At 40.7% G+C, this 19013-nt stretch overlaps 2 protein-coding genes across 3 annotated transcripts; one reads left to right on the top strand and one right to left on the bottom strand.

The window, feature by feature from the left end:
* Positions 1-1115: 1115 nt before the first annotated feature.
* Positions 1116-10725, top strand: rad9b (RAD9 checkpoint clamp component B). Of its 2 annotated transcripts, XM_044109644.1 has the most exons (11): positions 1116-1183; positions 1449-1519; positions 1718-1855; positions 2233-2347; positions 2542-2641; positions 3005-3129; positions 4712-4818; positions 5659-5723; positions 5902-6024; positions 7434-7647; positions 9266-10725. In XM_044109644.1, the coding sequence occupies exons 1-11, from the start codon at positions 1150-1152 to the stop codon at positions 9395-9397; spliced, it is 1224 nt and encodes a 407-aa protein (XP_043965579.1). In that variant the 5' UTR covers positions 1116-1149; the 3' UTR covers positions 9398-10725. The 2 variants fall into 2 exon arrangements, with proteins under 2 accessions (XP_043965579.1, XP_043965588.1); XM_044109653.1 differs by lacking the exon at positions 1116-1183 and having other exon boundaries at positions 1403-1519; positions 3005-3111.
* On the bottom strand, positions 9793-18782 carry pptc7a (protein phosphatase targeting COQ7 a). The gene is made up of 6 exons (XM_044109666.1): positions 18183-18782; positions 16915-17094; positions 15349-15547; positions 12807-12930; positions 12568-12697; positions 9793-11654 (listed from the first exon to the last, which is right to left on the bottom strand). Exons 1-6 carry the CDS (start codon positions 18382-18384, stop codon positions 11596-11598), a joined length of 894 nt encoding a protein of 297 aa, XP_043965601.1. The 5' UTR covers positions 18385-18782; the 3' UTR covers positions 9793-11595.
* Positions 18783-19013: the final 231 nt, after the last annotated feature.

Raw genomic sequence — 19013 nt, 5'->3', positions numbered from 1 at the left:
AGAATCATCTGTTAAAAAAAAAGTCTGGTGGCATTTTGATAAGGTGACCCAGCAGCATCTTCCCTGAGTTAATGTAAGTTCTCTAGTATTTGAAACCAATTTTTCTTTAATTTCATTTGCATGTCTGCTGAATCTAACAGATGTGCAGAGGGTGAGTCAAATATGTATTTGTAGACTGACTTAAAATGTAATGCTCAGACCTCCAAGTCACAAAGGACTAGTCTGCTGTATCTCACATGTTAACCATTACTTAGATAAAAATGGAAGAGTTTAACTGGTCTGCTGATATATTTAGATTTTTATTAAAGTTAAAAATCACTTAAAACGGTGCTTAAATTATTTTTATCTGATTTTATTTAAATTTTTGTATATCTAAATGATTCATTATTCATATATTTGTATATAGGACTATATATGTATGAATATATTTCCATAATGTCATTTTTCTGCACATTCTAATATTTTTTAGATTTACCTGTACATGGACGGCCTACATTTCAGGGTTTTACTCAAAGAAACTTTGAAAAACATATTTTAATTTAACTCCAAAATTGTATAGTGTAAAATCCCAATAAAATACAATAAACAATTTTGTGATGTGAAAAAGTTCCAGAAGATGGAAAGGTGCTGTTTTCGGATCGATAACCTCTACGAAGGATATTATGACAATCCTGCATTTTGATGTCTTGAGAAATTAAACTGTTTATTCAGAGCTGTCACCATTCTTCTGTTCCAAAAATTATGAACATATAGCAAAGGCTAGAGTTTAACACACTGTTTATGATTAATAGCAGTGGGTGTTATTATTGATTTGTGTTAATAAAACCCATAAATTTATGCCACAGATTCTCCTGGTCTCTTTCAATGTTATTCAGTTAAATATAAGCTACGGGCTAATTTTAAACTGACCGAATGTGTTGAAATAATGCTAGTATATAGAGTTGACGATGACGTGTGTGTTAATCTAAAATATGAGCGTCTTCTGCATTCACTGTCATTATTTGGTTTGTGACTATAAATACATTTTTAGTTTGTTTTTCAGATTTAGGATGTCTACGAAGCACATTCTGTGGTTCACGTGCCTCAGGAGTTCTTTACGTCTTCACGCTTTCAGAAATAGTTAGCCAGTTAGCTTATCTGTTCGCAAATATGAACTGCGTCATTGAACGGAACTCTGTGAAAGGTCGTAATAACACGGAAAAATATTTGTAAATTAAATTTAAAAAAATAACTTATTTCAACAGGAATTTTCATAAATGTTATAGAAGCATTAGCGTGGGGAAGTTGAACTCAACTTTTCGGAAGTTATATCTTAATCACGTATTTTAAAATCGCAGTTGCTGGGGGTCGTTAAAGAAAGAAAAAGCATTAAAATTGTGATAGTTTTTTTTTCTTTCTAAAAATGTATGGGAGTATAGTGCTAACTATAAACTGTGTTTGTTTCACAGCCCTTGGTAAGGCTATTCATGCGCTGTCACGGATTGGAAATGAACTTTGGCTGGATCCCATGGTCAAAGGGGTGAGAAATACTAACTAAAACTAGGCTCAAACTCTAGAGGCTTTACTTAAGCTATTCCTAAAAAGTGCAGTATGGGGAAGCTTTACATAATGCAGTGTACATTCCCTGGACCATTTCTGACCAGTTTTCCTTTCAGATTATTTTAGATGAGTTTCACATTTTGCCCTCATCATGTTGTCTTTGTCTCTCTTTCCAAAGCTGGCACTGAGATCAGTCAATTCGGCCCATTCGGCTTATGGCTGCTTCCTGTTCTCACCCATGTTCTTCAAGCATTACAGCTTGGAATCAGGATCAAAGCAGGGCAGCAAAGCAATCAAATGCAAACTGGTTATGAAGGTAAATCCAGTCTGCTTAATAATTGTTTGTGATTTGTGAAAGTACTAAAAGAGCTATTTAAATGTTTCATTACCATTTCCACAACTTTAAAAGAAGTTATTAGACAAGTCAAACGAGGACTGTATTATTTGACAACACCTATTTCTTTGTAATGTTTTTTTTTTAAATAAATTTGTGTAGCTTTTAACCCACAAAATTGTGTGAATACAAAAATGTCATTGTCTCTTTAGGATTCTCATCACTTTAAATGGGGTCTTCCTGGCATTTATTTTTGAAGGAATAAATGCCAGACATGTTTATTCTGTATATGTCATAACAATTTTGTAGTTCTATAATCAAGAAGGTGAAAATTTTAACTCCTCTCGTTTGTTCTTAAGTCGGTGCTGCCACTGTTTCGGTGTTTGACCTCCATTGAACGCAGTGTGGAACGATGTCACATGTCAGTCAGCACTGCCACCGACCGAGTAATAATCCAGTTTTTCTGCAGACATGGTAGGAAACACTGCGTTTGGGAGAATAATCCAATTCTACACAAAGAAAAGAAAACCTATCTGTATTTGTTTAATTACTATTAAGAGAATTCAAAAAGTGTGCTGAACCTCTTCCTTTTTGCTGCACATGACGTGTTGCATGTTGTGGACACCTGGTGGCAGTGTGCTCCTTTCACCTTGTGTCTGCTGTTCTAGGTATCATTAAAACCCACAACATACATTTCCAGGAAAGTGAGGCTCTGCAGGCTGTGTTTGATTCACATCTCTGTGCCAATGTGCTGAAGGCTCCTGCCAGGTTAGCATTGGATAATTTATCAGTTCATCCCTTTGGATACCTAGCTCTCTATTACACAGTTTATGCTACTTTTAACTTTGAAATCAGCACAGAAGATTTGACATTGATAAATCTGTGACTAAACTAATTCAAAACCATTAAAATTGGTTTTAATCCTCTCATTTTCATTAGGATCCAATGATTTTTTTGTTTCATTAGACCCTTTTTTGGGTTAGGGTAATAGAAAAAAAATGTTTCTATTACCACCTGTTGGTAATCTGAATATGTCCTTAAATAAAGTACACACAATTTGGAAATTGGCACTGAGTCAATTGAACAGCAGCTGTGTGATTTTTGCATCTGCTTTGTTCTTTGCTCCTGCAGGCTCCTTGCGGACATGGTGGTGCACTTTCCCCTGTTTCAGGAAGAAATCACTCTGTCCATCACTCCAATGAAAGTCACTCTCAGAAATTACCAGCAGGGCGGAAAAGGTGTGCTGACTTTGTCAGGTTGTTTACTTTAAATTTACAAAATGACAGAATGTGATAAAGGTTGCGACAGTTTTGGCATGATATATATATATATATATATATATATATATATATATATATATATATATATATATATATATATATATATATATATATATATATATATATATATATATATATATGTGTGTGTGTGTGTGTGTGTGTGTGTGTGTGTGTGTGTGTGTGTATACAGACATGGACAATTGCTCCCCCCTAATAAGTTCATCTAGCAATTTTTTTTATTTAATTCATTTTTTAAGTTATTCAGACTTTCTCAACTTCTACTTAATAATTTGTAATTTTCTTTTTCCTTGTAGAAGAAATATGTATTGAAAAAAGTAGCAAATTTCTCTTAGCCTAAATGAAGATCCATGGTTTTCTTGCCACCACCCAGAGTGAGCAGGACAGTAAAGGATGTAAAATTACCTAAGTTCACCTAAGTTCACTGTGAAGAGAACCAGAGCAAGGACTGGCATCTTGGGTTACCACGTCTCCATGACGACCATTAGATTCTATTTACATGCCAACTGCTTGTTTTGGGAGGCTCAAGGAAGAGGGCTTTTCAGTCCGACCATAACAAACATAAACATTTGGCTTTCTCTTAGCAGGAATCCTGTGCTTTGGTCAAAAGAAAATATGACTGAGTGTTTCTGTAACAAACATTCCGAGTGGGTTTGATGTGAAACGAAGGATGAAGTTGTGGGTCAAATGAAGTAACGATTGACAGCAAGTGGTAACAATAGTTGTCAGGGATGATTTTGATCAGGAATGCTCAGTGTAGGATTATGTTACTGAAATGAAAGAGTACCTTAAAGAGGCAGTACAATGTGCTTTCTAGCTACATAGTGTAATTTTTATAGTACAATCAAGTAGTTAGATTCAGTTGTTAAAAAAACTGCTGTATGTCAAATATGACTTACAAGAAATTTGACTTTGTAATTTAACGCCTTCAAATTGGGCCTCTGTCTCTTTAAGAATCTCCTGCTCTTTCTGAAACTCTGCCTTTAGGAAGTCATCACAATATAGCTCCTTTATTAACTATTTAACTGCGTTTTTACCAGCGTTTCCCTCAGAAGTAGCTCCTATGATGAGCTCAGCAAATACTCTGTTCCACCAGGTGTTTGCTAATTACTGCTGGCTAGTCTGAAGGAGCTGAGTGGGTGAGGGCTGCTCTGTGAGGCAGAAGCCCGGAAGCTTGGAAACTGTAGCTTGGAGGAGGAGCTTCGTTCTTGAAAGGCAGATCTAGGTTGTTTTGCACAATTGAATGGTTGCCATGGGAGATTATAGGATTTCTCCAACATGCCTGAAAAAAATCCCTCTAGGAATGTCTATGATGAGGGAATAACTTTACAATGTGATGTAAATCTATAAAAAAAATAAAAAATAAAAAATGCTACTCCTTTAAGTTTTACTCTCCGAAGTTTTAAATAGTTTTTTATAAGCATCCAGAGAGTCATTGAGACAAAGTTACATGGGCAAGCTGTTCCACAGACAGGAAGGGTCTGCCTCCTTCAGTGTCTTTAACGTGCAACTGGAGGACTTGGTTGTATTTGTGTGACAGGTCCAATGAAGACGATGTACACAGAGATGTCCTTACACCCAAACGAGTTTGACTACTTCCAGATCGGGCTGGACTCTGACATAACCTTCTGTCTGAAGGAGCTGAGGGTAACTGAGCTATTTTTGTATGGTTTTATTTTGTCACCTGAGTATATGGTGTGTAGCTTGGATCTGTGTGTTTATGTGCTGCATGTGTGTGTCTGGCTCATCAGGGGCTGTTCTGTGTCAGAGGTGATATTTCTAGTGTCCCTTGTGCTAAGGCATAATTGTGAATTCATTGCAAGTTTTTCTCAAAAATGATCAAAAACAGTCGGCTTAAGAAATACTAACTCACACCTGCAGGTGGCAGTATTTCTTGCTTCAGGACATAGACGGTGATCAAGTAGCAAAATGTTCCATTTACTGTAGTTTTAACTCAAATAGAGATGTTATAGTGACACACCACCTCACTGAACACTGACAAAATCTATCAGTTGCACAATCCAGTTCTTCAATCCAAACCGACTAAACTCAAGTTGTTGTCTCAGTAATTTGAGTTAACTATAAAACACAGAATCTAGAAGATCGTCATTTCCTAAACAGGAAAATCTAGAAACACGACTTGGTTTGCCATAGTTGTTTTTTATTTATGAATGAGTAACTGTTCATGTTTCATTTGAGAATTTGAAGGGACATTCTTTGTTCTGGTCCAATTAGCGAGGCCTGACCTGCATTACCCTTCACCACTCTTGACCCCTAATGTCTTGGAATGTTTGTTGAACCCCCCGCTGAGAGTCTCTCCTCGTTATCCAGCCTCAACATCTTCTGGAATCTGGGAAACTAAGCTTTGAGTCCAGAATTCAAGAATTGATGCGTCGTCTTTGTCCCAGTTGCTGCAGGTTATGCTGCTGCTACAGTCATGGCACGCACACAGAGGAGCGTGTCTGAGTCGATTGTTCTGTTTTTCAGGGAATACTGTCCTTTGCGGAGTCTCGCAGCCTTCCAGTGTCAGTTTACCTCGATGCAGCAGGAAAGTAAGTCTCATCATGCTGTTTAGATGAATTTGCAACCATATCTGAAGACACACCACGTGTTAGGAGGTATTTTACTAGGCCATTTCAAAAACCTCTTTCTCTCTGACTGCTGAGTCTGGGTGTCTCAGCGGTTTTCTCACTATTTGATTGGCTGTGGTAAAGTTGCCCCTGTCTGCAGGCCTGTGTGCTTCTCTGTGGAGGACATGGTCCTGGAGGCCACTGTGCTGCTGGCGACTGTGACGGACTCTGACAGCAGGGACCATTCTCAACCAACCGAATCCCTGACCCCAAAAATATCCAGGTAGCTCCAGGTTCTAATAGAGTCAGTAAAACCACTGACTGAACAACCCAGCATCCATCAGATTTGTGTTTTTGACATTATTCTGAGCAGATTCTGTCCTCATCACGTCTGTGCCGCTTGCTGGTTTTCAAAATCTGTACATCCTAGAGAACAAACAGTAGTCGCAAAACTAACCATACACCTTGAACTTTATTTTTTAGGGTATAAGACCAAAAGGGAGCTGAATACAAATGGATGCCACATGTTCCAGAATATTTTAAGAATTTTTTTTCTGACTACTTTATTATTACTACAACCCTATATTGATGTAACAATAAAATTATGCTCCAGTTTGTGATTGCAAAGTGATAAAATGTGACTTTGAAGGGGTTTGAACGCTTTTGCCAGATTCTGTAAATCAGTCTTCACTCTTTGACTTTATCTGACCTTCCCTCTTGGCGTTCCACCGAGTCTCGTTGCCCTCATTGGCTGTTTTTTGCCCCCTAATAAGGTGTGGCATCACTGCACCCAGTCTAGTGTCAGTGAGTGAGAAACTAGGGCAAGCGTAGGTTAGAAGCCTGCCAGTGAGATGCTCTGTAATCCGCTCAGCTCCTCGACGCTAGCCCGCTCTGCCGGTAGCCGCCTCAGTCTTTTCTGTCTCCAGCTGGTTGTTATTACACAATGTCTAATTCAGGTCTTCTACCATTGCGAATTAGGGCCATTGGAGATAGAAAAAAAAAGGAAGAGTACATTTCTGCCAAAAAACTTCAAAGTTTTAAGGATAACGCCAGAAAAAAAAAAGAAAAAAAGAAAAAAAAAAAGAAAATTTCTGAGTTTGAACCATAGAAAATTTGCTATCATTTTTTTTTTTGACTTGGAAATTTCCAGATAGTATTTTTTTATAGGAAATTTCAAAGATTAATCTCAAAATTTGTAGTTTTTTTTTTTTTAAAGCAAATTTTCAACTTTCCAAACTATGATATTTTCATGTTTTTATCTAGAAACTTTCCGAGGTTAACCTCAAAATTTGTTCAGTTTTTCTAGCAAATTTGGGTAAATGTGGCTAAACCAGTATTGATGTCAGATTATTCAGCAACGATATTGCAGTTTCAAGTTTCACTATGCGGAGGGTTGTTTTATTTCTTGCACTATTCAAGCTGCTGTTCTTCAACACAGTCAGAGGTCAGTGGTTTCTTGTCGGCTCTACTCTGTCATTAATTTGTTGGAAACGTTCTTTATTTTCCACATAACTCGTCACACTCTTCCAGTTTAACAAGCGCCTATCCTCACTGGACTCAGTGATGATCCACATGCTCATGAGTCAGACTTCGCTGACACGCGATTGTTCTCTGTAAAAGTGGTTATTTAGCAGTTACGCAGCGTGGAGAGACTGTTTAGTAATAGGTAATTGTGTCCTGTGGTGTTTTCAGGTGCATAAGCTCCCCAGCTCAACCTGTGGCCATGTCTCAGGGACCAGGCAGCAGGAGTTACACTGTTCCTGATGAGCTGATTGCATCCAGCCAGGGCAGCCCTGTAATCAGCTGTCCTGGTGCAATGCGCCTCCCTCAGATCAGGGAGCAGACCTGCCTCAGTGTAGACAGCCAGGAATGTACCAGCTCCACCTCAAGCCCTGCATCCACTAAGGTGACGAGCTCTTCCTGTTTGATTAGATTTCAGTTTGTTGTGATATTTTTCTTTTTACTTGGACCATAATGGAGACGTTTGACTTATGGCTGCAATTCCTCACCTCACCTCTGTTCAGTTTTCTCTCCTACGTTTACTCTGATGCCTTGCTTTATTCCTCTGTCATGGAGAAGTCAAACTCTTTTTTTGCCATGGGCCACATCAAAGTGGTGATACTATGTGTTGTCCAGTCACATAGTGCCATTTTATAACATAGTCAAGGATGTTCCCTTCAGTTGTTATAAAAAAGCTGTTTATGTCAAATATGACTTAAAAGAGGCGATCCTGATTTAACGCCTCTGTCTCTTTAAGAAACACCTGCTCTTTCTTAAGCTCTGCCTGGCTAATCTGTCAACACTTTAACGTTTTTGCCAGTGTTTCACTGAGAAGTGGCTCCTATAATCAGCTCAGCAGAGGCTCAGGTCCACCAGGTTTTTGCTAATTGCTGCAGCTCTGAAGAGCTGCGTCTCGCTAGGCCCACCAAGGTGTTTTGAACAGCTGAATAGTTGCCATGGAGATTAAAGGATTTCTTAAATATGCATGAAAGAATCAAAGCAACACTCCAAGTATGCTTTTGTTGAGGGAATAACTATATGACATGATGTAAAGCTCAAAAAAGATTTTTACATGGAACTGCCCCTTTAACGGGCCGGCTGTGGCATAATGATTAAAAAAAGCACTATTCATAAAACTGAATAAGTATGAATATGTCCCTGCATTCAAAGAGAACTGATCTGGAATTGAATAACATATTTTCATCTTCATGTAATTTATACAGATAAAACTGTAGTGATTCGATTCTGTTATAAGGTTCTATTTGTAGAGAACTACATAAAAGCTGTTTTTGTTTAACATGCTCCGTCACATTTTCAGTTTTAATCCACACACCATTTTAAAAATGTCTTTTTTTCTTTCGTAATTATACAATCGTTATAAGTTAAGTAAACTTAGTCACTAAACAAAGGCTGATCAACGACTTTGAATGTGCAGAGCTCAACCTGAAGCTTAAGAAAAGCTGCATTTGCAGCTAATGTGTTTGGAAGATCAGAGAAGTTAGTCGGAGAGGCTTCTTCATGTTTCCAAACTTTAATAACACTAAATCAGAACTTGGAGCTTTTCTGGTCCTAAGACGTCAAAGCTCTGACAGATGCAAATCAGGATAATTTGCATCTGATTTGCAAATTATCATATGCAAATCTGATAATTGCATCCCAAACCTTGCATTAGACATGCAAGGTTTGGGCCTTGCATGTCTAATTTAGAGACATGCAAGGCCCAAACCACCGACTTCCCTCTTGTGCTCTTATGTAAAGTTGTGTCTAGGAGCCATTTTTACACGCCTCTCGTCTTCTGAACGTGCTCTCTGCAGCTCCCACATGTAACTGTGGCTGTCAATACATTTAAACATCTACGATAAAATCAAATTGCTACACTGACTGGCAAAATGTGGTAAAAGCCTGGATCTTTTTTTTTTTTTTTCCCCTTTCACTTTTGAGTGATTTGTAATGCAAGTGGCAGAATTAGTTTTGCATTTTGAAGACTTTATCCAACAAGTTACCAGCTAATGGTTTTATTCCAGGTCTGTTCCCTGCTGTTCAACGCCTTGTCCTCTCAGCAAGACCAAGATGGTTGTGCTGCCCAGCTGCCTGTCCTGGCATGTTACAGCGATGAGGAAAACGCTGACGACAACCCGAGAAGCCCTTCACAGTGAGAGATCACACAAGTCACTCTTCTGAACTTGTGATTTCTGCTCGAAACAAGGCAACGTTTTCACGGAATCAGAATGCTAAACTGAATATTAATCTGCGGCTTAAGATATTTAGTGTTACATCAACAGTTTCTACCAAGATTCTTTTCTGGTACCTGATGTCGTAGACATGGCAACTGCTCTTAGTTTTGTCTGTGAAAACATGTTAGCCTGAAGCTGCCACGCCCACCTGTGTTGGCAAACCAGCCACCTGTGGACTGTTGGAGGATGCGTGTTGTACAAAATGTTTCCTGGATTTGATGTTATCCTGTTGAGCCACAGCATCAGCCAGCAGGTTTACTAAAAAAATAAAATACTAGTAAACAAACAACTTTTGTAAACGGAATGCAGTCGAAACATTATAAATAAATATCATCTTTATTTAAATATTTTACAGATTTCAAATTTTCCCCACAGAACTGCGATCTGCATTTAACTGTCCACCGTATATACAGGCTCGGGTCGACAGAGTGTGTTTGAAAGATGAGACTAAGAGGAAAAGCGATGGTGCAGGTGAGTCATGAGCCAGATGACTGGGAGAACTGAACAGCCTGAGCCGATGCTGCGGAGATTGTCCAACATTTATACTTTCACAACCGGATCCACCTCTGTCGTCATCTCAACACACCCGATTCTGCAGCCCTCATCGTCAGCCCCAGTGTATGAGGAGGGGGAAATAAAAAAAATACAACATTTGTTTCATTAGTGCAGATTGTAAACAATGACAAAGAAATTCACAAGGACGGTTTTCTGAAGCAGGGATGACCACTAGTCCCAACATCCTGACCTAAAACACAGTGGTAGATTTTAAGAAAACAAAACAAAAAAAGAATATCTTTAGACAGCAGAGCTGTTTCCTCTCTATGGCTACTTTACAGTTTTAGGGCTCTGTGCTCAGTTGGGTGACTAACAGAGGACATGTCTGCCAGTATCAACATCTCCTGATACAAGGCACGTCATAATAACGTCTCAACCTTACAGTGACATCTTACTAAGTGTAGGTAGAAAGTCGCAGAAACACACCTAGTGCAAATCTTTGCGGTTCAATGGAAACACGACGACCATCACTCTTAAAACCTATAGCAGAAGGGAGGAGGGGGAAACTGAACGACAGCTTAAGCTACCCTGAAAGCAGCAAACAATCACACCGAACAAAGTTACAAAAATACGTTTTGGTCGCCCGACCAACTTCAGCCTTTTTTTTTTTTTTTTTTTAGCTGTGTGCGTTTAAGGCTGCCAGACCCGTTGAAGTCCAGTGGATGTGGAGTTAGTTCAGCGCATTGACATCCAACTCAACATCAGTCACACTCGCATCCATACACGCTTCACACAAATTTTACTGTCAAGACTTCACCAGCAGCAGTAAGATTAAAGGGAGGACATCGGTTTGACTAATAATGTGCGTCGCATATGTCCGAAGAGGCTTTCCGACTATAAATACTCCGTCCCGCTCAGTAACAAAACATGAACTGGACTCCAATCGCACCAGTAAGGAAAAGGCAGCTGCCGCTCGTCGATGTGAAATCTTTAAAGACAAGCCTGCTGACAGGTGCGTCATCGTCTCATTAGCTGGGTCTTTTATTTTTTATTTTTTTTGGTCGACTCTGAACACACCGTCTTGTTTAACTTTTGCTCCATGCTCCTGGAAAACGCTCCAAAACTTTCCATGAAGGTCTTGAAACATCTCCAAACTGCAGCTTGGTTATTGAGCCCTACAGCCGCCAGTCTCTTCTGTACGTCTAAGAACTTTTTATTCCCTTATGGAGACTCGGGCGGCAGCCGTTGGCTACATCCTAGCCTCGACTTTCTCCTCACCCCAGCCTCCCATCAGGAAGAGATGGACTCGACCTCAACCTGGATGCTTCATCTCCACCCAATGACTACTGATCCTTGGCAATGGGATTAGCAAGTGAGCAGTGGAAAACTACAAAGATGCCAAAAGTCCAACTGAGACAGAAGTGTGTTTTAGGCCTCTCGTTTGCATAATTTGACCTCTTGCTGGCGGTAGGGAGAACAAAAAGGGTGTTGGGGCCGTTCTTCAGCAGAATGGATCCTGTAGATGTGGAGGAAGCATCAGATGTCAAACCTACATCCCGGCCAGCAGGAATTGAAGCAGTTCATCACTTCCAGAGGCAGATTAGCGACGTCCCGGCAAGCAGGTTCTAGTCCGTGTATTCTGCCACGATGGACAATAGTACTGTGATGTCGTCTGGCTTTCCTCCTGCACAAACAAACAAAAAAAAACAGTTAGGATGGTGGTAGAAAAAAATATGTCAAAGCCATCACAAAGAGCAAATGTTAACGTTGTGTGCAGTTTCTCTGGAAAAGACCCGACTCATGTTGCACGCAGAAATCAGCAGAGGACCGAAATCGGCCAATTTCATTTTGACTGCCCCTGACTGGTGAAAGTGAACGTACAATAAAAAGCAGTGTCAACAACACTCTTCAGTGTGGATGTGAAAAATGTTGTTTTTTTTGCTTTGGCAAGATGTTTTAAGTAAGTAACTGTTTTCTATGACGTAGTGAAACAACTGTAGTTCATTTATACTGGGGGAGCTTCAGAGTTTAGCTGTACAGACTTTAGCAAAGGTGCTTTTGAGCTTTTGCTGTGAATGGTTTGGAAACGCCAGCAGTGATTGGACATCTCAGTTAATATAGTAATCTAGATCAGAGGGCCTCAAGGCCCAGTATTATTTAACCTTTAGATGCATTTCTGGTAGAGAGATTCCTGTCCAATCCCACTCCTACAGAAAAACAAAACAAAAAAACAAAACACTTGTCCCATTTAAATCCCAGTCCAAAGTAAAAACAAAAATTCCTCTCATATCCTACTCCTGGTAAAATGACTCAGACTCCTGTATCGCTCCCATTTTCTTCTTCATCTAGTCTGTAAGCAATACACCAACTTTCATTTGATCTTCTCATTCTATTTCTTATTCCTTACATGAAGGTGAGGTTGTTTTGAAGCAATCTGATTGGTTGACATGAGTTTTATTGCCTGACTCATGAAATATAATAACCCAACCAATACTGTCTCCAAGCAGTCGTACTGTTACACTGCACAGGCTGGAGTTGTGTAGTCGGTTGCCATGCTGTATGTACAGTAGCTTTAAACCAGGCGTAAAGAAACCTGCCTCTGACATTCAGTCCGTTGTCGCATGCAAACTGTGCAAAAGGTGACATGTAGTTGGGGTCATATGCCAGTACGTGAGCTTGCTCTGCGATGCTGCGGGCAGTCTGCTGAATGCTCTCATAGTTTGAGTTCTGAGAAAGCAAAAAACAAACGAAAAAAAAAAACAAAAGAAGAAGAAGAAGTGAGCGTTAAGTTTTTCTTTTGGATTCAGACTCAGCAGCAGTAATGTTCGTCACTTACCTTCAGTTTTTTCAGCTCTTGGAGGATCATATAATCAGGCATGTTGTCAAACAGCCCATCGGTGGCGGTGAGGATGATGTCACCCAGCTGCACGTCAAAGGAGGAGCTGTCAGCGGATTCTGGGCTGTAAACACACAGATTCAGATAAGGAGCACCGTCAGTTTAGTCCTTGATGAAAAATTGAGTTTCATAAAGAGTACTACAAACTATTTTTAGTTTATTTACACCTGCAACATAGCTTGTCTTCTATCCTGGGAAAAAATAAAATCCAGTTGCATCATATGGAATTACACAGTTTCACCTCGGTTATGAAAACATAATCTCACTTTAAAAGTAAAGTGTATTCAGGGATCTTAGAAAGAACAGTGTGGTCTAGGACAACATTAAGTGCTTCGATTGCCAGAGAGACTACAAATCTCATGTTTGCTTCTTGGAAGATGCCCCCACTCTGCTGCAAACCCGCCCCACAGTTCTGAATATGAGTCAATATAAAAGGTGTCTGGACTGCATCAGGACACAGTGAGACGTAGCTCCCAGGAACAACCTGCCTTGTGCTGAATTATCTATGAAGTGGGCGGAAAAAAAAGGAGATGTTGGGATATTCAGTGTTGGCAGCAATAGATGGATATGAAAAAACCCTGATTATTCTCATTTTACAAATACTCTCTAAGGCCAAGTCAGTTTTCATGAAGCCGGAAAGAACAAACCACATTAACTCGATCCTCATGTCCAGCTGTATGCAGATAAAATCATCATGAAGCAGAAACTGTAACTGCAGACCTGCGACATTCAGAGAGCAGTGTGCACAGTTTGCCCATCGGAGGAAAAATGGTTGATATAAACGTCATGGTTTAATAAGCCAAGTCTGACTTTAATTAAGCGGATCTTTGTGTTTATGTATTTCAGCTTTGACGTTTGTCTTCTTGGACCGGCTGCCATTACTCAACCAGAGGTTTGATCTACTGTTGTATTCTGTAAGCTGCTGATTAAATCTTCAGTAAGAAGATGGAAATTTCCAGATCATAAGACAATCCTCTCCTGTCCTTCCCCCAAGTGGTTTTGGTAAAAAAAAAGATATTGGCAATAAATGACGTGGACCATTATTTTAGGAAGGTGATGATATCTATAGAATATTCACTGAACTATGATCCAGAACCGCATGGCATTCTGGGGGATGTAGGCAGAGGAAAGACTTGAGACACTGAACCTCTGAAGGTGAGTGACATCAACTTACTTACTCTCTGGTTACCTAGCAACACCTTGTTAAGTAACATGCACAGCAGCAGTCTAACAGTAACACAATTGTTTAAAAATAATAATAATAAAAAAATTATTAAAAATGGAGTGAAAACTGGAAAGGTCATGCCACTAGTTTGGGAATATTTCAAATATTTAAAACAAACTAATCAACAAATATAAATGGACTGATATGAAACGCTTATATCAGTCGTATCATCCAGCCCTAGCAGAACAAAAAGCAGAAACTAAATTCAGCTCCAGTAGAGTTACTGAAAGTCCTGCAGCCCACCTCTATCCGTGCTTCCCGTTTTACCAGTTTTCTAAGAATCACCTCTTAAGAGTCTTAAAAATAATCTGGTGGATCAAAGATGAACAAGTGAAACGGGAGCCGAATCCGCTGGCAGCAGGGCCGACTCTGGACTCTTCATTTTGCCCCTCATCAGCCCACACAGACTTTGACCTGGGTAAGAGGGAAAGCTTGGCAAACATCCTGATCTCCGCTGACGTCTGCAGCGCTGCTGCTTGGCACGCCACAGCAACTAGACCCGGCAGCACGTGGCCCCTGACCCGCCGCTACAGCGCTACATGTGGGACGCGCAGGCTAGACTGCAAAGCTCTGCAGAGCGGTTCCGTTCAGATAATCTCTTTAGTCGCGTTTGCAACACAGACCGCCTATTAGTTAGCAGGGTGTCGAAGGCTGTGCTGCAGCAGCTGTGCAGAAAAGTCCCAACAATATAGTTATAGTTCTCTCACTTTTTACAAATCCATGTTAAAACGCAGCGTAAAAACAACATGGTCAGCACTATGACCGCTCCAGTAAGAAAGGAGAAAACTAGGAGTTAAAAACTAAAGGAAATCACATTTTGCAAAAAAATTCCCCACGGCATTATTCACTGAGCAGAGCGATTTTCTCGTTAGCAAAACTGCTAAGCTGAATTTTCGGTCCTCCAAGTAAACCAAAATCTAGAGTAACAAGTGCAAACCTATGATTCCTCATCAGTCCCCAAAACACAGATCAGAGATATAGATGAAGTCTCAATTGTCAGCGCTACTATTAATGTTCGTGCAGAGAAAATCTGTGCTGACTGTGTTTAACCATTTTTATGTAAGTGAAACTATGGTTAAATTATGATGAACGAAAAAAAAAAAACACAATCACGATGCAACATCCAATGATCTTTTATCCAGTTTGTTTTTACAAAACAAAAAGCTTAGAGTTCTTTATCAGTCAGTCTGACTGTAGATCTTTTTGAGCAGCACATAATGGACACAGGTGAGGTGCAGGTTCTGCTGGGCGGCTCACCTGTCGCTGAGCACGGCTCCCTCCGCCCCGGGGGGAGCGATGGACAACTGGAAGGGTGTGTTAAAGTAGTGCTGCTGTTCGTCTGAGCGGTGGACCACCTCCCCGCCCCGGACCACCAGGAAACCCGAGTCTCCCAGGTTGGCTGTGTGCAGCTGGTGACTCTGCCTGTCCAACACCACGATGCAGGCGGTGCTGCTACCTACAGACATAATCACACACAAATTCACTTCTTTAGAATTTACAAACCAAAGTGTTGACCAGCACTATGACCGCTCCTAAGAAGACATGAAAACAAACTCTTTTGGCTGTAGGTCAGGTCTGTCCAAACTGTGGCCCCTGAAATTATTGTTGATCGGCCCTCTGACCATAAATCAAGAATGGTAAAATGGGGCAAGAAAGTAGAAAACGATGAAATTGAAATGAAATTGTCTGTTTTTCATTTAGTAAGGCAACAGTCTGAAGTGTTTTTGCACATTTGGGATCTTGTAGATTTCATAAGAAATAGTGTTTATTGAGTATTTTTGCATTGTAAATGGAATGAATTTTGTATCTTCCAAATAGTTTAAGTTTGCCAGTTTTGGTCTCAGGAGCAAAAACTTTGACCATCACTACAGAATCACACGGAGCCGTCTTGAGGCATTGAAGACTAAAAGTTATCAAAAGCTATTTTCCTCATCGAAGGTGAATACAAACTTTTATTTTTCCCAGCACAATTTCCTGACAATTGAACTGTACCACAACAACTTACTCAATGTATACAGTTAGGAGACAAATTAACTCACTCTAAAATTCACAATATTTTTCATATTTTATATATACACACACATTTTGGTAAACTCCCCTCTGCGGGAAAGATGAAAAGGAGGAAACTGGAGCTGTTGGAGCAGGCTGACAACGTGAGGCCACACCCTGCTGGTGATTCATCCGGAGCACCAAAATATTCTCTCTGGGATCAACCTTCCAACTCCCCCAGCCCGTACACGCTCTGACTCAGTCCTCTGCCTCTCACTTTTCTCTGCAGCTAAACAATTACACACACCGCCTGCCTCAACGGCATTCCTCCGGCCGTGTAAAGGATGGTACAATACAAACTTTTGTTTGGCCGGGTTCTCAGTGGAAAACTACCGACGTTTGCTGAGACAAAGATCCGTTCCCTTGTCACGCTCCTTTGCCGATGTTAGATTGCGTGCGCGGGGTTTGTTTTGAGGCAACACCACGCAGGAGGAAAGGGATACTGGCTGGGACATTCCTAGGACTTCTTAATGGGATCTGGTTGTTGTGAGTCATAATGCAAAAATCCCAGCCAAGCCAGCAATAAACCGAACAGATGAAAACCGCCTAGGCCCGGATAATGTAGCTCAGATGGAAATGTACCGTTTCCACAGTAAGGCGGAGCATGTCTGCACACAGCGGTGGCTACAGTCTAAACCCCTGTCAACTGATGCCAATGGTTTCCTGTTTCTCCGTGGTGGGGTTTGTCCTTATTCTGTAGAATAATAAAAGCGCCAATACAATATAACGTAACGTAACGTGCAAGATACCAAAATAAATGTTTTTCCTGCTTACCCAGTAGAGGCACTTTGTTCTGTAGTAGCTCGTAGTAGCTGGTTGTAAGGACTCCCACCGGGCTGCTGGGGACAAAGCGTCCTTCCTTCACCAGCCTCTCGCACGTCTTCATCAGCGTACTGGAAAACTGTGACGGGTCCACACCGTAGTCTCTCCAGCCACCAACTCCATCTGCCACACCTAAAAACAAAAGAGCAAACAGGTGAGACGGTTATGTAAGCACTGAAAAGCAAGGAAATAAAAATAGATGTTTGGATGGAGCCAGATTTGTGAAGCAGTTAACATTTATAAAATGTTCTGCTCAGGCTCAGTTAAAGTCCACAGCTATGGCTAGACTATACAGTGCTTACAGAAAATACAGCAAGTTTTTTTGTAGCGTCTCTATTAGCTTTGCACATCTAAAGACATCGGCCCATTCCAACCCAATCTCCACCCACGTCCATATCAAGCACTCACAGCATAATTCTGCCACCACCATGTTTCATCATGTGTGGCCATTGCGATGTATACAGATTTGCGACACACATTATAAAATCAAAACCATCATTTTACTTCTGCTTCACTCAGTTTGTGTTGTGTGATCACATAAAAATGAAAATCGAAACATCTCGGCTTGTGTTAGTAAGGTGAAAAAAGGTTCAACAGGCATGAACTTTTGAGCAGATATGCAATTAATACATTTGTTTATTAAGACTTGAAGATGTTGTGTTTATTGGGTTTTATAGTTTTGCCTTATAAAAGCTTTATGGTAAGAATCCAAGATTTGCCTAGAAAGGAAGGTTTCTGGGCTCAAGACGCCAGAATCTGTTCTGTTGACCATACAAGGACAGTCCCACTGCATCATCCCACCCAGAGTCAGATAACAGAGATGAGCCTGCAACCTAGAAAAACAATTTAAAATGAAGCAAGCCGGTCCAAAAACAATACGATTTTGTGTTGAAGGTGTTCCAATTTGCAAGTTAAATCTGGCAACCTGATCTACTCTGCGGGTGTCAGCACATACAATCAGCTTAGGTGGTAGGAGTCCCACAAGACTTAAATGACAGGTTGTCCACAGAGATCAGGGTCTCTGTGTCCCAGTGCCGATTCCACAAACAGCAGGTTTGGATTTTCATGCTGTTCAGGTTTTATACAAATTAACCCAGTCTTTATTAATAAGAAAAGTGACCCTACACATTTCAACCTGTAGTTACAAGCTGTTAAGTGACGAATGATGCTGCGTACGTAGCAATACAATTTCTACAGCAAACAAAAGAGCAGACACTTACCCAAAACATCGGCGGACCTGTGCCGGGCGATGAAGCACGCGTCGTCCCCATAACACATCCCTTTCTTCAGGATGCCTCTGCGGAAGTCTTTGCCGAAGCCGCAGCTCGCAGTCACCAGGCTGTAGTCGCGGCTGTCTGTCTGAGAAAGCCCGCCGATGACAGCTCTGGCAACAAGTCTACCGTAAGACAGCACGGACAACATCACCTACGCACCAGCTCCGTACGAAACAAGCCGGCCAAGCTAGCAGCTGAGCTAGCTTAGCGTCGATGTAAGCACGCAATGTTTGACAGGCGAACCAGGCTAGAGGACTGCTGCTGCCGCCGCCGAAAGCACCCACCGCGCATAAAGACGAATTGTCGCCGCCGGTAGAAGTAGTCTCCTTTTTTCTTTTTTTTGGTGTGGTAAGCAGAAAGAAATTCAAAGAAATTGGTTTCTTCCCCTGTTGAAGTCCTGCGAGGGTTGGTTGTGAGCGGCCATGCTGCCACTTTGCCTCAGAGACACTGCGTAAGAGACTGAGGAGCAGCTGCTGTGTGGCCACAGACCGCACAGTCTTGTGACTGCTCTGACGTCAGAGGCTATTACCAAATCAGCTTTTCCTAATATGGAAACACAACGTTCTGTCCTTTTGTAGAACGCGGGCAGAAAATGTGCACCACATATAACACTGGAAATCAATAAGACTTTCTAAAAAAAAAAAAAAAAGGAATTTAAGCATAAAAAAATTCAATTAAAAATAATTTCTAAAAACTTAATCTCTTTTTCTAAAATAACGATAACCCGCAAAATGTGTTTTGATGGTCACAGTACGTTACAATATACAACTTCTCTTT

Source organism: Gambusia affinis, linkage group LG03 (assembly GCF_019740435.1).
Source record: "Gambusia affinis linkage group LG03, SWU_Gaff_1.0, whole genome shotgun sequence".
In the NCBI taxonomy this organism is placed as follows: Eukaryota; Metazoa; Chordata; class Actinopteri; order Cyprinodontiformes; family Poeciliidae; genus Gambusia; species Gambusia affinis.
Note: the sequence above shows the minus strand (reverse complement) of the source record. Positions and strands in the feature narration are given on the sequence as shown.